General features: G+C 44.8%; 1 protein-coding gene across 3 annotated transcripts; it reads right to left on the bottom strand.

Moving 5' to 3' along the window:
• Positions 1-6,308: 6,308 nt before the first annotated feature.
• On the bottom strand, positions 6,309-20,093 carry zxdc.L (ZXD family zinc finger C L homeolog). 3 transcript variants are annotated; one of them, XM_018259069.2, is made up of 10 exons: positions 19,059-20,091; positions 17,016-17,168; positions 13,779-13,857; positions 12,838-12,968; positions 12,513-12,683; positions 10,326-11,011; positions 9,473-9,554; positions 9,204-9,364; positions 8,247-8,348; positions 6,309-8,105 (listed from the first exon to the last, which is right to left on the bottom strand). In XM_018259069.2, exons 1-10 carry the CDS (start codon positions 20,005-20,007, stop codon positions 8,019-8,021), a joined length of 2,601 nt encoding a protein of 866 aa, XP_018114558.1. In that variant the 5' UTR covers positions 20,008-20,091; the 3' UTR covers positions 6,309-8,018. The 3 variants fall into 3 exon arrangements, with proteins under 3 accessions (XP_018114558.1, XP_018114557.1, XP_018114560.1); XM_018259068.2 differs by having other exon boundaries at positions 9,204-9,554; positions 19,059-20,093; XM_018259071.2 differs by lacking the exons at positions 6,309-8,105; positions 8,247-8,348; positions 9,204-9,364 and having other exon boundaries at positions 9,467-9,590; positions 19,059-20,093.
• Between the last annotated feature and the right edge of the window lie 2,443 nt (positions 20,094-22,536).

Below are 22,536 nucleotides of genomic sequence, written 5' to 3'. Positions count from 1 at the left end.
ACGTCGAAAGGTTTTCGATTTCTCTATATACCAGCGGAGCGCTCTGACGACATCGAGACTATGAAGTCGTCTTTCTTTAGTGTTAGCCGGATCCGGGCAAAGGGAAGGTACGATAATTTCCTGGTTGATGTGGAACGAAGACACAACCTTGGGTAGAAATGATGGAACAGTGCGCAGAACAGCCTTATCCTTGTGGAAAACCAGGTAAGCGGGATCACAGGAGAGAGCACTGAGTTCGGATACTCGGCGTGCCGACGAAATCGCCACTAGGAACACTACCTTCCAGGTAAGTAGCTTGTCAGAGATAGTACCCATGGGTTCGAAGGGAGGATCCAGTAAGGCTGCAAGGACAAGGTTGAGATCCCAACCTGGGATCGGAGGGCGGAACGGTGGTGCCACATGGGCAACACCTTGCAGGAAGGTATGAACGGTATCTTCGAGGGCCAGTCGAGAATGGAAGAGGGCTGATAGCGCCGATACTTGTACCTTCAGTGAGCTAAGCTTGAGACCCAGTTGAAAGCCTTGTTGTAGAAAGGACAAGATTCTTGGTATGTCGTAATCCAGAAAAGGGAACCCGGCCTCTCGGCACCAACTCCAGTAGCTGCGCCATACCCTATGGTAAGCTTTGGACGAGGTAGGTTTGCGAGATTTCAACATCGTGGTAATGACCTCTTCAGATATGCCTCGTCTCCGCCAATTGTCCGCTTCAATAGCCAGGCCGTCAAAGCGAAGAGGCCCGGATTGTGGTGTGGTATGGGCCCCTGGAGAAGGAGATCGTCCCTGGCTGGTAGTCGCACTGGTGGAGACACCGACATCTCTTGAAGATCGGAGAACCATGTTCTTCTGGGCCAATAGGGGGCTATTACAATGACCCTGATGTTCGATCGTCGTATCTTTTTGAGAACCCTGGGTAACATGGGCAGAGGAGGGAAGACGTAGGCTAGGTCGAAATGCCAGCTTTGAGTCATGGCATCCACTCCTGCTGCTAACGGATCCCGGGTGCGAGCGAAGAACGATTGTACTTTGCGGTTGTTTCTGGAGGCCATCAGGTCTATCTGGGGAAGGCCCCACTGACTGACTAGGTGGGAGAACACCTCTGGGTGAAGCTCCCATTCTCCTGGGTCTAGTTGGTTTCGACTGAGGAAATCCGCTTTCGTGTTGTTCACCCCTGGGATGTGGATGGCTGATAGCCGTACGGAGTGTAGTTCTGCCCAGCTTAGAATCTGTTGGGCCTCCGCTAGAGCTGCCTTGCTGCGGGTTCCTCCTTGTCTGTTTATGTAGGCGACCGTGGTGGAGTTGTCGCTCTGAACTCTCACTGATCGTGTCTGCAATTGCTGCGTCCAGTGCTGGAGAGACAGTCGGACTGCCCGAAGTTCTAGGATATTTATTGGGAGAAGTGTTTCGGGAGCGGACCATAGTCCTTGTACGGATAGGTTGTCCCATGTCGCCCCCCAGCCCAGAAGACTGGCGTCGGTGGTTATCACTGTCCAATCCGGAATTGCCCAGGATTGGCCCGTTGACAGATTGTCCCGTTGTAGCCACCACAGGAGGGAGTCCCTTGTCGACTGTAGAAGATTGATCCTCTGAGAGAGTTGACCTCCCTTCCAGCGGGACAGTATGTTGGCTTGGAGAGGTCTCAGATGAATCTGGGCGAATGGTACCGCCTCCATGGATGAGACCATTGATCCCAATACTTTCATGGCCAGATGAACTGTGGGAAACTGGAGGGAAGCTAGATGGTGAATTTGATCTCTCAACTTTCTCTGTTTGTCCAGTGGAAGAGTAACCCGCTGGGAAAGGGTGTTGAACTCCAACCCCAGAAATGTCATCTGGTAGCTGGGAATGAGATTGGACTTGTCCCAGTTTATGGTCCAGCCGAAGTCTTGCAGTAGTAGGATCGCCCTCTGGAGATCCGATTTGCCTTGCTCCCTTGTCCTGGCCTTCAAGAGCAGGTCGTCCAGATAGGGAGTCACTGATATCCCTTGAAGGCGCAAGGAGGCTGCAGTCACCGCCATTAATTTGGTGAAGACCCTGGGGGCGGAGGAGAGGCCAAATGGGAGAGCCACAAACTGATAATGGCGATTCTTGAAGGCAAACCTCAGGAAGCGATGATGAGGTGGCCAGATAGGGACGTGGAGGTAGGCGTCCTTGATATCCAGGGACATCATCAGTTGTTCCGGTTCCATTCCTCGGATTACAGACCGTAACGTCTCCATTTTGAAGCGTACAGACCGTATGTGTTTGTTGAGGTACTTTAGATCGAGTACTGGTCTGAAGGAACCGTCTCTTTTGGGAACCAGGAAGAGATTGGAGTAAAACCCGGAGAATTTCTCCTGCGGAGGTACCGGGACAATTACTCCGTTGTGTTCCATCTTGAAAATACAGTCTAGAAAGGCTTGAGCCTTGAGTGGGGCGGATGGGAGCCTGGACATCAGAAATTTGTTGGAGGGAGGGGAAGAGAAGTCCAGATGATACCCTTCCGACACAATCTCGTTGACCCAATTGTCCGAAGAATGTCTTGTCCACACCTCCCGGAATTGAAGCAACCTGCCCCCAATTGGTTGCCGTGACCCCGGAGGGGGTGACCCATCAAGCTGAAGTGGACTTGTCTGCTGGAGGCTTGTTATGGAACTTGTTCGGTTTCCACGCTGAACGTCCCTTATCGCCGGTCTTTGTTCGGAAGTTGGAACGGTGTGGGGAATTGCTACGCCTGGTGTAACGACCACTTTGGCCACGAAATTTTTTGCCTCGTCTGTAGGAGGAAGGTGTTTTGGATTTAGGTTGAGGGAGAAGGAGCTTTTTCCTCCAGTGGCCTGAGAGATGATCTTCTCTAATTCCTCTCCAAAGAGTTTCTGACCCTTGAAAGGCAGAGAAGTAAGGGACTTCTTGGAACTGATATCTGCCGTCCAACTTTTAAGCCAAAGGGTTCTACGGGCTGCTACCGATAGAGCTGAAGTGCGAGCCGTAATCTGGGCAGCATCCAGGGTAGCATCGCACATATATGCAGAAGCTTCAGCGATCGCTTGTGCTGTGGGAAGAAGTTCAGTTCTGGGAACTCCCTCTTGAATGTCCTTGACGAGAGACTCAGCCCATGTCTGTATGGCCCTGGAAACCCAGGTAGAAACCAGGACAGGGCGTAGGGTAGATCCGGCAGACGAGTATAGAGATCTCAAGAAACCCTCCAGCCGTCTATCGGTAGGGTGCTTGAATGCTGCCGCATCAGTGACTGGAAGAGCTGTGGTTCTTGAAAGCCTAGAAACTGGTGCGTCAACCATAGGCGGCATGGACCACTTATCCACCCAGTCCTTGGGAAAGGGATAGGATTTGGAGAATTTTCGGGAAGCCTGAAACTTTCGTTCGGGAGTATTCCATTCGTCATTAACTATGGCAATGAGTTGATCGTGAGCCGGAAAAACCGTAGAGGATTTTTGTTGTCTCTTGAATAAGCTGGCCTCTTGAGATTGTTGATCAGGTGAAGGAGTAATTTTTAGTACTTCTAGAACACTCCTGATAATGTTGTCAACGTCATGTTGAGGTTCACGGTGTCTGGACGCTTCGTCCTCATCCTCTTCTCCAGAAGACACGTCAGAGAGAGGAAGTTCCCCTTCAGAGTGGGATGAATCTGCTCCTGCTGAGGAGCAGTCCGAATGAGAAACAAAAGAAGCCACCCCTTTAGAGGGGTCTGCTCTTTTGCGTTTGCCGCTGGATTTCTGGCCTAACTTGGCTAGAGCCTTTCCCAGGTTGTCTGCAATGGCGGGTAAACTTTGAAGTGAGGCCAATGATTGTGATAGCTGAATAGCCCAAGGAGGCGTCGTTGGAGCTGCGGAAGTGCTTGCGCCCCCATCTAAGGTGATGTCTTCCATATTAGAAATATCAGATTGAGGCCCTGAAGGAGAGGTTCCTGGAATGGAAACAGAACCCTGCCCCCTGGAACAGGATTTGCAGAGAGGCTCGCCCTGACCCCCTGAAGTTTTAGCATTGCATTTGGTGCACATGAAATAAGTGACCGTAGCTGGCGCTGCCACTGCTGGTGCTCTCCCCCCCGGCCTTGGGAATAGCCCCCCTGACTTACCTTCTGCCATTGCAATGTCTATGGTACCTGCTGAATAGGTTTGGCAAAGGTACTGGGAACATGCAGAGAAGTGCCACAGCTGTTAGTGTTAAGGCTGAATACTGCTCTATAAGTGGTAGAGAGTATATCCCAGGATAGAAAGACTTGTCCGCCTGTGCCCCTGCTGTAACCCGCAGCGTGTGAGAGAATGCGCTGCTTTTGGCGCGAGTGAATCCAAAATGGCGCCGTGGAACGCATGTGTGCGTTCCAGCTACGGCGCGCAGCGAAAATGGCGGCTATGCGCAGAGAGAAGGAGCAGGGAGACTCGCGCCGTGTTGAGAGCAACGAGTCCGTCCAGGGCAGCGTGCAGGCAGGGCCAGAGTGCTACAAGTAAGCAAACAGGCTCCTGGAAGTAGTGCCAGTCTGCGTGTTCCTTCTGTTGTAAGTCCCATAGTAAAGACCACGGCAGGCATAATGCAAGGCAGAAGGGGGGGGGGGTATTGAGCAGGCAAGTGAGTGTGTTAAGAGAATTCTGGTTACTCACATAAGTCATACCGGCCCAGAGACCCTGTATCTTTAGCAGGAGTGGGTATTAATGGATGGTCGTTATAGCCCAAGGGCTAGGAATCGACCCCGGTATGAATCCAACGAAGGAGGTCCCCTGTTGAAACAGGTAGCCCTGCTCTTGGGAGACCCCTTGTCTGATGAATTCTTCTGTAGACATATGAAGAAGTGCATGTCCTACCTCCTAGCAGGACACTTAAAAACTGATTAGGTTGGCGTAGCACCGGGTTAAGCCAGACCCTAGGTCACGCCCCTTTAATCAATTATTCAAGTGTCCTGCCTCCGGAGGGTGGAGCTTAACCCCAGCTGTTCCCTGTGTCCCCCTGAGACGACAGAGAAAAGGAGATTTTGTGTACTCACCGTTAAATCTCTCTCTTCAGTCGCTTGGGGGACACAGGGACAGTGGGGGTGTAGCTGGCACCACTAGGAGGCAGGACACAATAAAAAAATAGAAACTTGATCCCTCCTCCTCCTGCTATCCCCCTTCTCTGTAGGCAGAGACACTCACTTAGTACCAAAGGAGAAACAGGAGGTTTTTATTAAACAGAAAAACTGATAACTAATTACAAGAACAGATGGTTGAGTCAACCAAGTCTGAAGCCAAGAGAAGGCCTTTATCCAGGGAGGGAAGCCCTGTGTCCCCCAAGCGACTGAAGAGAAAGAGATTTAACGGTGAGTACACAAAATCTTCCGTCAATTTGACGCCACGCCGTCAAACTGAGGTTGGCAAGAAAAGGGTGAAAGATTTGACCCCGAGAGAGAAGGTCTGGGATGAGAGGCAGAGTCCAAGGTTCCTCTACAGAGATGTACTAGATCTAAGACCCAGGAGCGACTGGGCCATCTTGGAGCTATGAGAATGAGAGTAGTGTGTTCTCTGTGAAGCTTCTTGATCGTTCTTGGAATGAGAGGAAGAGGAGGGAAGGCATACGCGAGATGGAAGTCCCAGGGAGAGATGAGGGCATGCCAGCGCCAGAGGGTCCCTGGACCTTGCAAAGAAGAGAGGAACTTTTTGATTGTGGCGTGATCGACCTCTGGCGTCCCCAATCTTTGAGTGATTTGTGGAAGATGTCGTCCTTTAGAGACCACTCGCCGGGATCTAGGGATTGTCTGCTGAGATAATCTGCTACCCAGTTTAAGAGACCTGGAATGAAAATGGCTGACAGGCGAGTCAGATTGCCCATATCTCGAGAAGGTTGATGTGAAGACTTCTTTCCAATAGAGACCAGCGACCCTATGCTGACCGACCCTCCAGCACTGCTCCCCAACCGGAGAGGCTTGCATCTGTGGTGAGCAGTCGCCATTATGGATCCCCTAGGTGTCTGCCCCGGTCAGGTGACTGGTTTGCATCCACCAGAGAAGAGAGACTCGAGTCCTGCGGGATAGAGGAAATGCTAGGAGAAGGGATATTTGCGCCTCCAAAGGGCTTTAGTTCCTCACATTTTTATGCAATCTTTTTGTTCAACCAACTGAATTAAAGCTAAAAGTCTGCAGTTTTACTGCATCTGAGTTGTTTCATTTAAAATTCATTGTGGTAATAATGTACAGAACCAAAATTAGAAAAAAGTTGTCTGTCCAAATATTTATGGATCTAACTGTAGGTGATAAGACCCATAACAAACTATGCACCTTATATTAAATAACCCCCCCAGCCATAAAATGTATACTTAGGGCCATAAAAAATGGTCTTGTAATATAAAGAGGGAAAATATTGATATATTTATGTACAGTCATTTACATTTGTACACTTTTGCACAAAACCAAGAGAAAAACAATCAAAAAAACTATACAGCACAAGAACTGGAGTTAAGAAAAGGCGCACCCCAACAAAGGCAGGCTTAGGCCCAATCTGAGGAGAACATTACATATATCATAGGGATGTCAATTGTGACCCTTATGTGTTGAGGGCTTCCCTGATCAATATACTGAAACATATAAAAAAATGAATCCACAATATATGTCCTATGTGCAACATCTATTTAAATATAGGGGCCCCTCTAGTGCTGGGGACCCAGGGCTCATGTCTGCTTTACTGTAGCCGACAAACCAGCCTAGCAAACACTGGCTCCAGCAACATGCACTCCAATAAATATTAGCAATTATTATTTACAAAAACATTCTTTTTTTTGTAATGGAATCAGCAACGCCCGCAGCTTGTACTTGCACGAGACTTTGTGCATGATCTAGAGACTTAACACTGGGAGTCTTTATAGAGGAGGTAGATAATGCAGTCTCTCTGAGGGTAAGGGCACACGCTAAGATTCAGGGAGATTTAGTCGCCCGGCGACAAATAGTCTCTTCTTCGGGCAACTAATCTCCCCGAAAAGCCTTCCCGACGGCTAGAATCAAAATCACCTGCAGGATGGCACTCGGAGTGCTTAGTTTTCCGATTTAGATTGTAGCCAGCGGGAAGGCTTTTCGGGGAGATTAGTTGCCCGAACAAGAGGCAATTTGTGGCCGAGACCCTAAATCTCCCTGAATCTTAGCGTGTGCCCTTCCCCTTAAAGAGATTTCTTATTATTATGCAGCGCGTCATGAAACCTTTGACTTGAACCATGATTCTTCTTAAAGGAGAATTCAACGCGTAATAAAAAAAAAAAACCCTCCCCCCAACCCTGGGTAGACCCCCTCCCCCCAGCCTACCTGCCCCCCAGGCAAATGCCCCTAATTATTTACTCACTGATCCGTGCAGATTCTGGCCTCGGAGTTCACGGCAGCCATCTTCTTCTTCTCCGGTAATCTTAGTGTCTTGACGGCATTTTCAGCGCATGCACAGTTGGAGTAAATTTCCGGTCCTGAACAAAGGCGCATGCATCGAAAGTCACGAAAGCTTCTGAAAAATTTTCATGACTTTCGGTGCATGTGCAGTGGTTTCAGCACCGGAAATTTACTCCAACTGCGCATGCGCCGAAACTTCGGAAAAAGACAGAAGAAAGAAAATGGCTGCTGTGAACTCTGAGGCCAGAGTCTGCATGGAGGGGCATTTACCCAGGGGGGCAGGTAGGCTGGGGGGAGGGTTTTTTTTTTATTACGGGCTTAATTCTCTTTTACAGGAGTTGGAGGGCAGTATGAGAACCAGAGTATTTTTTAAAAAAACTGTTTTCCAGCAGAAGTTCTACTTAAAGGTCCATTCTATTCCACATTCATCTCAAAGTCTCTTCAGATTGACGATAAAAAAAAAAAATATAGCACCCAGAATTTTTTTCCTCAGAGATACATGTCCCATTAATATGAAAATCATCTGGGTAAAAGCATAAAATATAGTGCAACAAGAAAATGCCCCCTACAATCCAAAAAACCCATTTATCATAGACGTATTGGTCCAGCTTAGAATTAGGCTGAATCAAAGCAGCACTAGATACCGGCAGCATCCCATTCTCTGTCCCAATATTAAATGTAAATCCCCTTATTCCAGGTCTTGCAGATTTATTGTACTTCCTGTAAACTGAGAATTATCTGAAGCCGCGTCTTCCTCTGTTGAAGCGTGAGGCTCCTGAAACACAGAGAAAAGCAGTGTGTGAAGACAATAGAAAATAAAGAGGAAAAGTATGGAAGAACTGCAAGAGTATAGCATAAGGCTTTATAACTAAAATAACACTAGGGAGGAGCAGCTCTGTGTGCTAAATATTCATACCTGCAGAATATGTACTGGCAGATCAACAGTAAGTTGGGCATGGGATGCCGGAGACTGGGCATTCAGCTGGAAAGGCAAGTCACTATCTCCTGGGGGATCATCCTTAAGGAAAAAAAGTAGCAGTTCAGTAATATGACCAAAAAAAAAAAAAAAATCTGAAATCTAGACATATTGTCAGTTTCCCAACTGCCCCCAGTCATGTGACGAGTGATCTGATAAACTTCAGTCACTCTTTACTGCAAGTTGGAGTGATATCACCCCCTCCCTTCCTCCCCAGCAGCCTAACAACAGAACAATGGGAAGGTAACCAATAACAGCTCCCTAAAGCTGGCCATAGAAGCAAAGGTCCGATCGTACGAATCTTCGAACAATCTGACTTCCACATCTCCCCACCTGCCACTAACCATTCAGATCAAATAAAGTAGTAAAAGAACAGATCAGCTGATGTTCTGCCCCTGACAGTAATCGTACGAAAGTTATGTCCGACAAAGCTAGTGACTGTCTCCCACTGAAAATCATACGATCGGCAATACATGCAGAGATATTATCGGCAGCCAACAGAATTCTTTTAACCTTATCCGATCGACCAAACGACCGATCTCTGCGGGACGAAAACACATGGTCAAAAAATTGATCTAAGAACAGCACTCAATAGTAAAATCCAGGTCCTACTCCGACACATTCATTTATATTGAGTAGGAAAAACAACAGCCTGTCAGAAAGCAGTTCCATCCTCAAGTGCTGGCTCTTTCTGAAAGCACATGACCAGGCAAAATGACCTAAAGATGCAATGTAATTCCAACAAAGGGAATTGCAAATTAATGTCAACTTAAATACAAAGTTATGGTGTGTTTCAGTGCACAAAAACAGTGACACCTCTACTCTAGGTAGTAAAGGCTGAGGTACCCACTACAACAAAGCCCAAAGCTTAGTAAGAGTCAGTCACTGTTGTCTCACCTGTAGAAGCTGAATCTGCACAAACTGTGCCCCAGTAGCAGGGTCTTGTAGAGTCAGTCCTCCATTCGGCATAACCGCGTTGCTTCCAAATCTGCTGCCACTAGAAGATGCCACTGGGCTCTGCTTTGCACTTTTGCTCTTCCTCTGTGTAGGCGAAGTCCCTTGATTGAAAATAGTCAAACAAAACATGCAGAACCATCCGAGCCATTTAAATTCTCTACGCCTTGCCTTTATTGCCCCACTGGTTGCATATAATGAGCATTTCCTACCTGCACTAGTAGAACCGCCATTTTTTTTGCTCTTGGCTAGCTGAATGGCTCTGTAATCTGTTCTCGCTGAACCACTGCTCTCCTGTAGATGATGAGAATTCGATTTCCAATATTAATCCTTAAATGAACAGTTCAGTGTAAAAAAAAACAAAAAAACTTGGTAAATGGATAGGCTGTGCAAAATAAAACATGTTTCTAATACAGTTAGTCAAAAATGCAACCTATAAAGGCTGGAGTAACTGGATGTCTAACAGAACACAACTTCCTGCTTTTCAGCTGCAACTCTGAGTAAATCAGCTACTTTAAAGGAGAATTCAACCCGTAATAAAAAAAAATTGGCTGCCGTGAACTCTGAGGCCAGAATCTGCATGGAGGGGTGAGTAAAAAATTAGGGGCATTTGCATGGGGGGTGGGTCTACCCAGGGTAGGGTTTTTTTTTTTTTATTACGGGTTGAGTTCTCCTCTACTTAAGGGAGGGCCACATGGGACATAACTGTTCAGTGAGTTTGCAATTGATCGTCAGCATTCAGCTTAGATTCAAAAGCAACAGTTATGACCCATGTGCCCCCCCCCCTCAAGTCACTGATTGGTTAATGCCTGGTAACCAATCAGTGGAAACCAAGAGTGCTGCAAAGTAGGAAGTAGTGTTCTGGCTATTATGTTACACACCCAGTCACTCCAGCCTTTATACATTACATTTTTGGCTAACTATATTAGAAACATTTTTTTATTTTGCACAGCCTATTTACCCAGTTTTTATTTTTATACTGAACAATTCCTTTAAAATAGCAATGTACTTTTTGTTACTGAGCAATAATTCTTTAAGCACCAAGTATAAGATACAGCTACTTACCAGAGACGAGCTCCCAGCTACCAAACTGTAATCCATTTCCTTTTGTGCACTGTAGCTACCAGTGGGGTTGGGAAATACAAACTGTGTTACAACTTTACTTCCTTCCTGTTCTCCTACAACCTCAGAGTTTGGAATCAAATTCCTGTCCGTTTTGGCCTGAGTCAGCAATTCTGGCTCGGAACTGCTAGCTCCAAGGTTCACTGAGGGAGTTAAAGTAGATGAGTCAATAGTCAGGCTATTACTGGATGTCAGACCTTGAATATCCTGGCTAGAAGCTCTCATGGATAAAGATGCCAAGGAACCCAAAGCCTCTGCATTCACTGTCTGCACATCATCCAACTGTAAGGTGCCCTGCTGAAGGATCGAGGCAGCAGCTCCAAGCAGCAGTGAGCTTTCCAAGCTTTGTTGTGTTTCATTGTTAGACACCAAAACCAAAGGATCCACAGGATGCACCAAAGAACTGTTTGCAGAAAGGTTCCCTGCCAGCGTGGAACCCACCGATGAAACATCAATAGTTAGTATTCCAGAGTTGACAAGAGTCAGATCAGCTGAAACCCCCGGGCCATTAGAAGACACATTGGTGAAGATAGAGGAGAGGTCCAAGTTACTGAGGTCATTCTGGCCTAAGCTTGTAAGTTCATTGCTTGGGGTGAGAGCGCAACTGGCTTCCAGTTGGGTCAAAAGATCTATAAAATAAATAAAAAAATAAGTAAGAGGATAAACTCAGTGGTATAGGTTATTGCTACTCAATTAAGATTTCAGTTAAGACGGTGTCATTGTAACCCCTGCCACCATTGAGCCACCTATGTTTTAGTGTCTATTAGATTTATATAGGGTGCATACTATGATGAGTTAATTTGGGCACATCTAAGCAAAGTATGGCAGCGGATGTGATTTGATACAGTGCCACACAGAAGGTTACTGGTTAAATTAAGGAATGTTGGCCTGGAACATAGTATTTGTACCTGGATAGAGAACTGGCTAAAAGATAGACTACAAAGAGTGGTGGTAAATTGAACATTTTCTAATTGGACCAGTGTTGTTAGTGGAGCACCGCAGGGCTCTGTACTAGGTCCCTTGCTTTTCAACTTGTTTATTAATGACCTGAAGGTGGCCACTGAAAGTACTATTTTTATTTTTGCAGATGATACTAAATTGTGCAGAACTATAGGTTCCATGCAGGACGCTGCCACTTTGCAGAGTGTTTTGTCTAAGCAAACTGGAAAATGAGGTTCAATGTTGATAAATGCAAAGTTATGCACTTTGGCAAAAATAATATAAATGCAAGTTATACACTAAATGGCAGTGTGTTGGGAGTTTCCTTAAATGAGAAGGATCTAGAGGTTTTTTGTAGATAAGTTGTCGAATTCTGGGCAGTGTCATTCTGTGGCTACTAAAGCAAATAAAGTTCTGTCTTGCATAAAAAAGGGCATTAACTCAAGGGATGAAAACATAATTATGCCTCTTTATAGGTCCCTGGTGAGGCCTCATCTGGAGTATGCAGTGCAGTTTTGGACTCCAGTCCTTAAGAGGGATATAAATGAGCTGGAGAGAGTGCAGAGACTAAGTGCAACTAAATTGGTGGGAAGACTTAGATTATGAGGGAAGACTTAGATTATGAGGGGAGACTGTCAAGGTTGGGGTTGTTTTCTCTGGAGAAAAGAAGCTTGCAAGGGGACATGATTGCACTTTACAAGTATATTAGAGGACATTATAGACTGCTAGCGGGAGATCTATTTTTCCATAAAATGGATAATTAGACCAGAGGCCACCCCTTCAGACTAGAGGAAAAGAACTTTCATTTGAAGCAACGTAGGGGGTTCTTCACAGTCAGGACAGTGAGGTTGTGGAATGCACTGCCGGGTGATGTTGTGATGCTGATTCAGTTAATGCCTTTAAGAATGGCTTGGATGATTTCTTGGACAGACATAATATCAAAGGCTATTGTGATACTAAACTCTATAGTTAGTATAGATATGGGTATATAGAATTTGTGTGAGAGTAGGGAGGGGTGTGTGTATGGATGCTGGGTTTTCATTTGGAGGGTATGAACTTGATGGACTTTGTCTTTTTTCAACCCGATTTAACTATGTAACTATGTAGAAGCAAGCTGAACAAAATTGCACTACAGTACCGTCAGCAGGCCAGAAATTCAACAGTGAATTAATTTATACACTTTTCACTCACCTGGGCTGAAGTTGTGCTGCCTGACCATGTGTGATTTCATGCTTTGCTTGGACGTAAACATCTTGTTGCAGCTGGACACGAGGCAGCGCGTTTTTGACGCGTCAATATCCTGGAGGTGCTTTTTGGAATGGATGTACAAACTGCTACGAGCAGAGAACTTGGCTCCGCAGCCTGAGATAGAAGAAGAGAAAATAACATTTCAGATATAAAAAAATGGATTTCTAGCGATTAGTTCTAGCAAGTGTTTTTTTGCCCCTGTTTCACAACTAGAACCTAGGCCTAAATATTTTTAGGGTGAGTCTAAAGTCAAAGACCAATGGATTACCATCAATGGGGCACTCAAATGGCTTTGTTCCCAGATGTGTAATGCTGTGACCTTTCAAATGCTCTGCTCTTGTGAAGGATTTCCCACAACCTTGCACAGGACAAGGGTATCTCCGGTCATCTTCATGTTTCCTGGCAGGGGCAAGAATAAGTTTGTTGAAAAATGTGCAGCCAAACACAGTTTGGTTCACAAAGTGTAAAAGTGTATCTCAGTAACAAAACTGGGAAAAGGTAGTAATTTTACTACACCCAGAAGGTGTCCAAACTTCCTTTTATTTAAAACATGGTAATCATCATCCTTATATTTATATAGCACAGACATAATCCACAGCAGTTTACAGCAGTTATACATCAATGGTAAAAAAAATTGTCGTTAACAACAGAGACCATAATTATTTTGCAAACCAAGCAATGCTGATCCTATGTCTTTTCAGACATAAAAGAATCTAAGAAATGAATCTAGAATCATTAGGGTCAGGGCACACGCAGAGATTCGGGGAGATTGGATGCCCGGCGACAAATCTCCTCTTCTTTGGGACGACTAATATCCCAGAACTGCCTCCCGCTGGCTAGAATGTAAATCGCTGGCAAGATGGCTCTTGGAGAGCTTCGTTTTCCGATTTAGACTGTAGCTGGCGGGAAGGCTTTTTTTGGGAGATTAGTGAAGAAGAGGTGATTTGTCGCCGGGCAACTAAATCTCCCCGAATCTGAGCATGTGCCCTGACCCTTAGATGCCAGAGTCACATGTTAATAGATAACTTAGCTTTCAAAAATAAAAGACACTTTTAAACCAGCCATTATTTATTTGTCATTATGTTACAATCCCATTCATGACAATAGGAAGCAATGTCTGTTGGGCAGCAGGAATCGGCCACTGTGGTAAAGAATTTTATGGTTACTGAAAAATGCTCCAGGATAAAGTATTATATATAAAGTAAATACCTTTTGTGTCTTAACAACTTGGACATGCTTGTGAATGTCCAACCACAGCCTTCATAGTCACAAATAAAAGGCCGTTCGCCTATAAAATAAGGTAAGGAGTGTAGTCATTTCAACATCTGTGCAATTCATGAGTGGCACTATTTACAAACAGAGTTACATAATACAGGAAAAGTCTACAAAATTGTAGCAGCAGAATAATTAGCAAAAATCCATAAAACAAAGGTGCACACTGGGAACCTTTGAAAAATACTAAAACATCATAACTTTTATAAAAAAAGGTCAGCGTTTCGGTTTGTTCCCAAGACCTTTCTCAAAACCAACATATAAACATACAAAAACATATAAAATATTCAAAAACATATAGATATGATGTACAAGTCCCACTTGCTTGTCCAATACACACTTTCAACACTTTTTTTCAGTTGGTTTCAGATAGTTCACCAAAAATAAAGATTTTTTTCCAGTTACTTTCTATTTGTGACAGTTTCTCTAATATTGAGATCTAAAGTAAAATTTTTCACCTTCTAAAGCAGCTCTGGAAGGAGGGTCAAGACCCTGTAAATTGTTCTAAATTGATTCATTTAGTTACATTTTAGTTACATTCGGTTCGGGATTTGGCCTATTTCAGCAGGATTCGGCCGAATCCTTCTGCCCGGCCGAACCGAATCCACATCCTAATTTGCATATGTAAATTAGGGGCGGTGAGAAAAATAATGTGACTGTTACAAAACAAGGAAGTAAAGGGGCTACTTTTAAAGATAATATTAATTTTTTAGCAACATATATTACTTATAATTGCCTACAAAATCAGTTTTTAGTTTATCCTATATGTCTCCTTTAAAGTTTAATGTCTCTGGTGTTTGAATCTAGCAGCTCAGTAATTCAGGTGCAGACTCTAAAACTTACAATTTTGCAACATTAAGTTGATACATTTCTCAGCAGCATCTCTGGAGTATAAGCAACTATAGTATCAATAAGAAATGTAACTAGCGATGCACCGAATCCACTTTTTGGATTCGGCGAACCCCCGACTCCTTTGCAAAAGATTCGGACGAATACTGAACCGAGTCCGTACCCTATTTTGCATATGCAAATTAGGGGTGGGAAGGGGAAAACATTTTTTATTGGAGCTCCCTATAGATGTTCACTGGTCCGTGTTTCAAATGAGGGGTGGGCGTGTCCTAACGGTCCCTGCCAGAAGCATCGGAGGGGTGACAGCCAATCACAGCCCTGCAGTCGTACAAGCAAAGATAGGTTTCGGTTCCCTATCAGGTCCTACTAGCTGCGGATTGGTTCCTGTCCTACAGTGCAGTGAGCCGAGTGTCGCCATCTCCCCTTCACAAACTGGGAATTCAGGGAGCAGGACGTGGAAGGGATTATTACAGAAATTTTACAGAAATATTAAATCAGCCTGAAACACGACTATCTTAAGCACAAGTCTTCTATATTTAAATAATTATAATGCATTGGGACATTCTTATTTCTCACACAAAATGTCTCCTTTAAACTTAGATTGTGGAAAAAGGGCAAAATATATGAAAATGGAAAGTTATTGGAAAAAGTATTTATTTCTAGTACACTGAAATAAACTTAACTGAAAAAAAAATGTTGGAAGGTGAACAGGCCCTTCAATTGATGTTGTTCCTCCCATTGTTGCTAAACAGACATAAAATGCCCCTGGTAAAGTTTTCTGCTAGATGATAAAAGTATTTGTGGGGCTCGGCCCCAAGAGGATTAGTGAGGTTTGTACATGGACAATGGGTGGTCAGATGGAATGACCTACCGCTGTTGATGATCCTAGATGTTACCACTTCATAATCACTTAACGGGCACCTATCACAGCCAGAATCAAACACATATTAACAATCTGACCAGTACAAGCTAAACACGTTTAATCAAACTACATATATAGTTTTTGAAAAAACTGCAGGTTTTAAAAAAATCCCTTACTTTGCCAAATGGGTTCTTTCACTGAGGGAGGCCATACTGTGATTATGATGAGACTCTAATATGCAAATTTCAGGAGCATGCTCAGATTGTAACACTGCTTTGAGTATTCTACCCAGAATGCCTTGTTTTAGTAAACTCCTCCACTAGAAGTATCAGGAGATTTCCCTATCTTGTCCCCTGCTGGTAAAGTCATTATGCAAATGAAGGGCACACAGTAACTTCCAGCAGGTGGCAGCACTACTGAACAGCAGCTAAAACAGAGGGTTGGCTGATTTGAAAATAGCTAAGAAGGGTTGATAAGCAAGCAAGGGATTTCAACTGAGCATGTGCGAGATTTCAGAGCTACAGTTGGCTGGGAAAATATAGGTAGGAGGAGCCAGTGAAATCCAAGACGGCTGCCTCAGCTAGAACTGCAGTGGAGATAGGGGAGATCTTGCAGAAGGAATAGTGAGCTGATCATTTACATTATTGAAACAATTCTAACTATTTTAAAAATCTGATTTCTTTAACTTTCACATAGTGTATTTACTTTTGGCCATGATTGGTGCCCTTTAATTGACAAAGGCAGTTATAGACAAAAAGCATCTATTAACCCATCCCTGTTTGAAAGCCAGTCCTTGCCAAGGTACAAGGAGCTCACGCATGCAAAATGCAGCAACATGAATATTCTCACCATCATAAAAAAACAACTTAGACCAGTGATCCCTGACCAGTGGTCCATTACCTCCACCCCCCCCCCACCTTTCCTTTGCTATTTCTCCCGACAGTCTTAGGGCAAATGCTCATTTTTAAATTCCTGGCTGCAGGTCACCAGTGAACATTATCATTATTTGTCAAAAACAGGAACATGTTTTAAGCTGGCCATAGATGCAAAGATCCAATCGTACAAATCCTCGATTCGTCTGATTTTCGGACCGGGTGCGGAGAGTTCCGACATTTTTCGTCCCAAAGAGATCAGTCGTTTGGTCGATCTGACAGGTTAAAAGATTTCTGTCGGCTGACAATTTCTCTGTATGTATTGCCGATATACAGTGGGAGACTGTCACCAGCTTTGTCGGACATAACTTTCGTACGATTGCTGTCAGGGGCAGAACATCGGCTGATCTGTTCTTTTACTACTTTATTTGATCTGAATGGTTAGTGGCAGGTCGGGAGATGGGGAAGTCCGATCATTCGAGGATTCAAACTATCTGATCTTTGCATCTATGGCCAGCTTTATGCTTGCGTAGCTCACATGCAAACGGGTCGAGGACCCCTGCCTAAGTCACACATTGACAGCAAACTGACCTGTATGACTGCGCAAGTGGATTTTCAGCCGACACGCTTTATCGTATTGCTTGTTACATCCTGGGAAAGAGCAGAAGAACTGTTCTTGTTCCCGAACATGAGCTCTATGGTGCGAGAAGAGGGCAGTGACTGTAATGAAAGTCTTGTCGCAGCCTGAAAGAGAAGAAAAATATGTTAAAGGGGTGGTTCACTTTTAAAGTAACTTTTAGTATGTTGTAGAATGGCCAATTCTAAGCAACTCTTTGCCGCTCTCAAATGGGCGTCGCTGACCCCATCTAAAAAAACAAATGCTCTGTAAGGCTGCAAATGTATTGTTATTGCTACTTTTTATTACTCCTCTTTCTATTCTGTCCCACTAATATTCATAATCCAGTCTCTTATTCAAATCAATGCATGGTTGCTAGGGTAATGTGCTTAAAATGCAAATTAAAAAACTGCTGAATAAAAAGCCAAATAACATAAAAACCTTAAATAATAAAAAATTAAAACCAATTGCAAATTGTCTCAGAATATCACTCTCTTCATCATACTAAAAGTTATCTCAAAGATGAACAACCCCTTTAATTTTATATTGACCTAGAAATGAAGGAGTAGCCTGCAACAAAGAAAAAGAACCACCACTGCTGCTTTGAAAACCTCTTGTTCAATAAGAAAGGCATATTCTGATATACTGCTTGCCTATTGCTTAAATTATATAGTTCATTCCATCAATCACATGTAAGTATGTCGTCATTTATATAGCACTACTGGACATGCAGCGCCGTTTACTCGTCACCTGGCTGAAAGCAAAAATTTTATTGGCCGCTATGGGTTACTTTTGCCTACTTTACTGGGCAAACTTTGCCTTTTATTACAAATAGGGTATGTCTAATGTCATGCACAGCAGTTTCTCCTAAACTCACATCAGATATCTTCCCATTCCATTGAATGGAAAGCAGAAGAAGGTCCATGCAGGATGTTTTTAAGGGATAGTAGTGGGTACTAACTGCGGGGCTTGCCTTTTTTATGGAAGTGGCACCTGGGACAAGTAATACCAATGGGTTTTATATGAATAAAACTTTTATTTACACATTGTGTATTTGACCCTGCCATTTAACATGCAATGAGTCCAACATTTGGATATGTTCGAATACAGTGGTGTCATTGTATGAGAATATGAATTAATTAGAAGATAAAAGGAGGCTCTGTATCCTCTTATAGGATAAAAACCTCTCTCATAGGCAAGAAGACCATTGCTGTCAAGAAATGGATGTAAAACCCAAAAGTTGCCTAATGAAAGACAGCGGAAATTTAAGCAATGCTCCATTATACATTCATTACACATTTTCAGTGGTTTAAAGGAACATTTCAGTGTAAAAATAAAAACTGGGTAAATAGGTTGTGCAAAATAAAAAATTCTAATTTTGTTAGTTAGCCACAAATGTAATGTATAAAGACAGGAATGACTGGATGTCTAACATAACAGCCAGAACATTACTTTCTGCTTTGCAGAGCACTTTAAAGTGGCCATATTGACAAACAAGCAGATCTTTCCCTGATGTTACCACCAAAGCCAGGGCAATATTGGGCTAATCGTAGAGGAATAATGTCTAGCCCCATGTCAGATTTAAAAATTGAATAAAAATGGATTTCAGTGCAGAATTCTGCTGGAGCAGCACTATTAAATGATGCATTTGGGGAAAAAAAAAAAAAGTTTTCCCATGACAGTATCCCTTTAATAGTTCCTTGCAAATGTAACCATTATTGGTCTGCCCCTTTCTGCACTGCTGGTTCTGTCTCATAACAGCAGAGTGGAGCAGGCATTTTTGTAACAGGTCTGCTGGCTTCTGCTACATTGTTTTAAAAGTCAGAACCACCAGGGCAAAGGATAGCTTTCATAGCAGCCGTATTTACAAAATAACATTGGTTCTGTGCAATGAATATACACATTTGAAATCAGTTTAGAATGACATTTTCATTGTGCAATTACAGTTCCATGCTCTTTCCTAGTCGACTGCAGGGTGCGACATTCCCATAGAATTTTATTTTTGCACAGAAACCCACCGGAGAATTCGCACTTGTAGGGTCTCTCGGGCTCAAAGTGGATCCTCCGGTGGGCGCTGAGCTTGGTGGAGGCGGAGAAGGTCTCCCCGCATGTGTCACAGCGAAAAAGATTCTCCTGCTCGTGGGCCTTTAGGTGGGCTTTGAGGTTGTAGACGGTGGTGAAGCTCTTGGCGCAGCCGGGCACGTCGCAGGAGAAGGGTCGCTGCTTGTCGTGGGTCTGCACGTGGCGCTTGAGCTTGTACAGGGTGGTGAAGGCCCAGCCACAGTTGGCTACGGTGCATTTAAAGGGGCGCTCGCCTTCAGTGTGGCTCAGCAAATGGACCTTCAGCTGCTGCTTACGGTCAAAGGCCTTGGCACAGCCGGGCTCTGGGCAGCGGAACACCAGCAGCACCCCCTTCCTGGCAAGGTCCAAGGCCTCCCCCAAGTTCACCTGCAGCTCCCCAATCTCCCCAACCAGGAAGCCGGCTACTTGCTCATCCTCACTGTCCCTCAGAACCAAATCCACATCCTCCAGGTCCTCAGGGAAGCGCTGTGCGGCCCCACTGCTACTGCCACCCTCCAGCTCCGAGGCCCAGACCTGCTGTGATTGGATATCACTAGCCTGGGGCTCCGCAAGGTCACTGCCCTCCGCCCTTCTCCCTCCCAGGGTGAGCACGCCATTCTCCAGCCTCACAGTCAAGTATCCCGGCAGGCCCAGCTCCGAGGAGGAGGAGGCGGTAGAAGGACCAGGCCGCACCAGATCTCCACTGACTGCCGGGGCCGCCGCCGCTTCTTCGCTGAGGTTAAGCAGCATGTAAACCGGCTGCCCATCCTCCGCCTCGTTATCAGGTCCGGGCTGCTTCTCTTCCTCATCAGAACTCTCATCCAGCGGTTCCTTACTTCCCGCTTGTGCGGGGAACTTTTGGCCGCCATCTTGCTGTCGCTGATCCGCCGGCCCCTGGATTTCCATCTTGGAATCCCTGTAGCATGTAGACCGTGCGGAAGAACATCACAAAAGAACAAGTGGTTTGCTTTACTCGGCCGGACAGCATCACAACGTGTATCCATCCGCCACCTATTTAGTTACTTGGCAACGCTCATATAGTTCCGTATGTGTTTGTACATCCTATTGGTGCTGAGGAAAAAGTTCCAGTATTCAGTGGTTTTAATATAAAAACGTTTGTAAAGGAAGTCACGGCAAAGCTATTGGTAACTCCTGCTGGGAAGCACAGTTGCCAGGTTGGCAGTTTTCCAGCCAAATTGGGCTACTAAATTAAAGCCCAGGCCGGTTTTGAAAGTACAAACTAGCCAAGTCACCAGCCAAAGTTTTGTCATGCCTGCGTCTCTCCATGAATGTTGTTTTTGTTTAACAATTTACCAACTGCCAAGACGACAATACCCAGCATGCAATGGGACTGTCTTGTGTAGAAGTCAGGAGTTTTTCGTTTTTCTAGTGCAGAGAGTGCAATTGTGCTCTCTGCACTAGTGATGGAGCCCCCCTTTATCCGCACTGAAGCTCTGAACGGGGTGGCATTGGAAAGTCCGCCTCAGGTCAGCCAAGGGAGCAGAAGAATTGCCCCTGAGTGCAAGCAATCGCTTTAACCTGGCCGCCAGTCGCCCGTCCATGCTCACCTGTAGACGCACTGAATGGCGGGTTCGGGTTGGGGCACTTCCGGCGCCCGGCGGATTCGGGCTCTGCGCATCTTGTTTCTGTGCATGCGTGCCTGGCAAATATGAGTCTGTTTGATGCTAATTATGCATCTGTTGTGCCTATTTGTACTTGCCAATCAAGCTTACCCTCTCTCCCATTGACCCCTTTCCCCTTAAATAACTCCTTTCCCTCCTTGCCCAAGCTGGTTTCTCATTACTCAGTTCCTGCTCAAGCCTCGTATGTATTGTTATTCTGGTTTTTGACTCCTGCCTGCCCTTGACTGTGATTCTGCTCAACCCTATTCGTCTCCATTATTCCTGGTTTTGACTCCTGCCTGCCTACCGACTCTGATCCTTGCTGCCTGTCCCAAACCTTGCCCGGCCTGACTTCGCTCTACGCCTTATCCTTGTCTGTATTATTGGTATCCTTGACATGTTCAGGTTCCCTGATTGATTCTGCAGTAGAAAGTCCGGGGGCCCCAAAAGGGCGTCGGTAAACACCAGTATCGTCAGGGATGACCTTGTTCACCAAAAGGTACTTATCAGTGGTCTCCTTGGGTTCCTTGTCAACTAATGTTACATATGCATACACATACTGCCCAACAATTGAAGAACAGAGAGACGGACAAAAAAATCTGCTTCTCATAGTGTGTTGACATAGTTGACCACAGCCATTTTGTGACCACACCCCCTAAATACCACATGCATTTTACAAAATTTGGCAGGTTATGGAAAATTTTAACACATTTTTGTGGGTTTTAGGTCAGGCTTTACTTGTTATTACAGTTTTGCTAAAATAGGTGAATTGAGCTGAAACTCTCAGTTCTCCCAAGAGACCTGCTTATCTTAAATAGTTACAATTGTATGTTTGCTTATCTTAAATAGTTACAAATGTATCTGAGTGCAGCTGCTGAGTATTCTGGGCTCCCTGCCAAAAACCACTTATGTAATTATATTTCAGAAACGTTGCATCTTTTTCTGGTTGTTCAGTGCAGGAGATCAAAGAAAACTCAGAACATTTCAGTAACAATCTGGGACTGTGGGCTTAGCTGTCAAAATCGGGACTGTCACGCAAAAAATGGGACAGTTGGGAGGTATGCATACATGGGACAGAAGAGCTGTTTGTGCATGCGCTAATCACAGGACCCAGGCACCCCACTGTCCCTAACAGCTCTGCCGCTATATTTAAAAGAAAGTATCTGGCAGCCGGGCAACCAGATTTTTTTCAAGGTAATTTCAATAATGATATATAGTTACTGCCCCCTAGGCTTGGGCCCGAGGGTTCCTAATTGCTGTATGTGTGAAAGCATTACAGTATATTGCATCCATTTTATCAGGAGCCAGTTGACCTTCCTGGGTGTTACTTGGAGGAAATCCATACAGACACGGAGTGCGGTTAGTGGTATTCGATGTCAGGAAATTGATCGGCCAGGTCAAAAAATCTTTGTCGGTCCCAGTGCAATCTATCTATGTTTGCAGGGCCAAGTAGGCAGCTCCCCTTTGTTTTCCTGGCAAATTTGTCTTTTTAGTTGATGGTCAATTCGTACGATTGTCGAGTCTTTCAGAGAAAATCGTGGTCTTAACAATGAGCATCGGATCTTTTAAAAATCTCTACATCTGCTTTCTATTGATGAACTACTGGAGTCACAAAATAACCCCTGCTGCTGTACAAAGTGAATGGAAATAAAACATAGCAAAGCAAGTAGCCCTCGATTGGAGCCCTGGGACATACTGAACAGTACTCAACATTGTTATTTAGGGTTCTAGCAATGGCAGACCCCTTATAAATTTACCACCTGATGGCTGTCCTGGTTTTGTCCCCTCTCACCATGCTAACAGCTGGGTCAGA

This window comes from Xenopus laevis, chromosome 4L (genome assembly GCF_017654675.1).
Source record: "Xenopus laevis strain J_2021 chromosome 4L, Xenopus_laevis_v10.1, whole genome shotgun sequence".
In the NCBI taxonomy this organism is placed as follows: domain Eukaryota; kingdom Metazoa; phylum Chordata; class Amphibia; order Anura; family Pipidae; genus Xenopus; species Xenopus laevis.
Note: the sequence above shows the minus strand (reverse complement) of the source record. Positions and strands in the feature narration are given on the sequence as shown.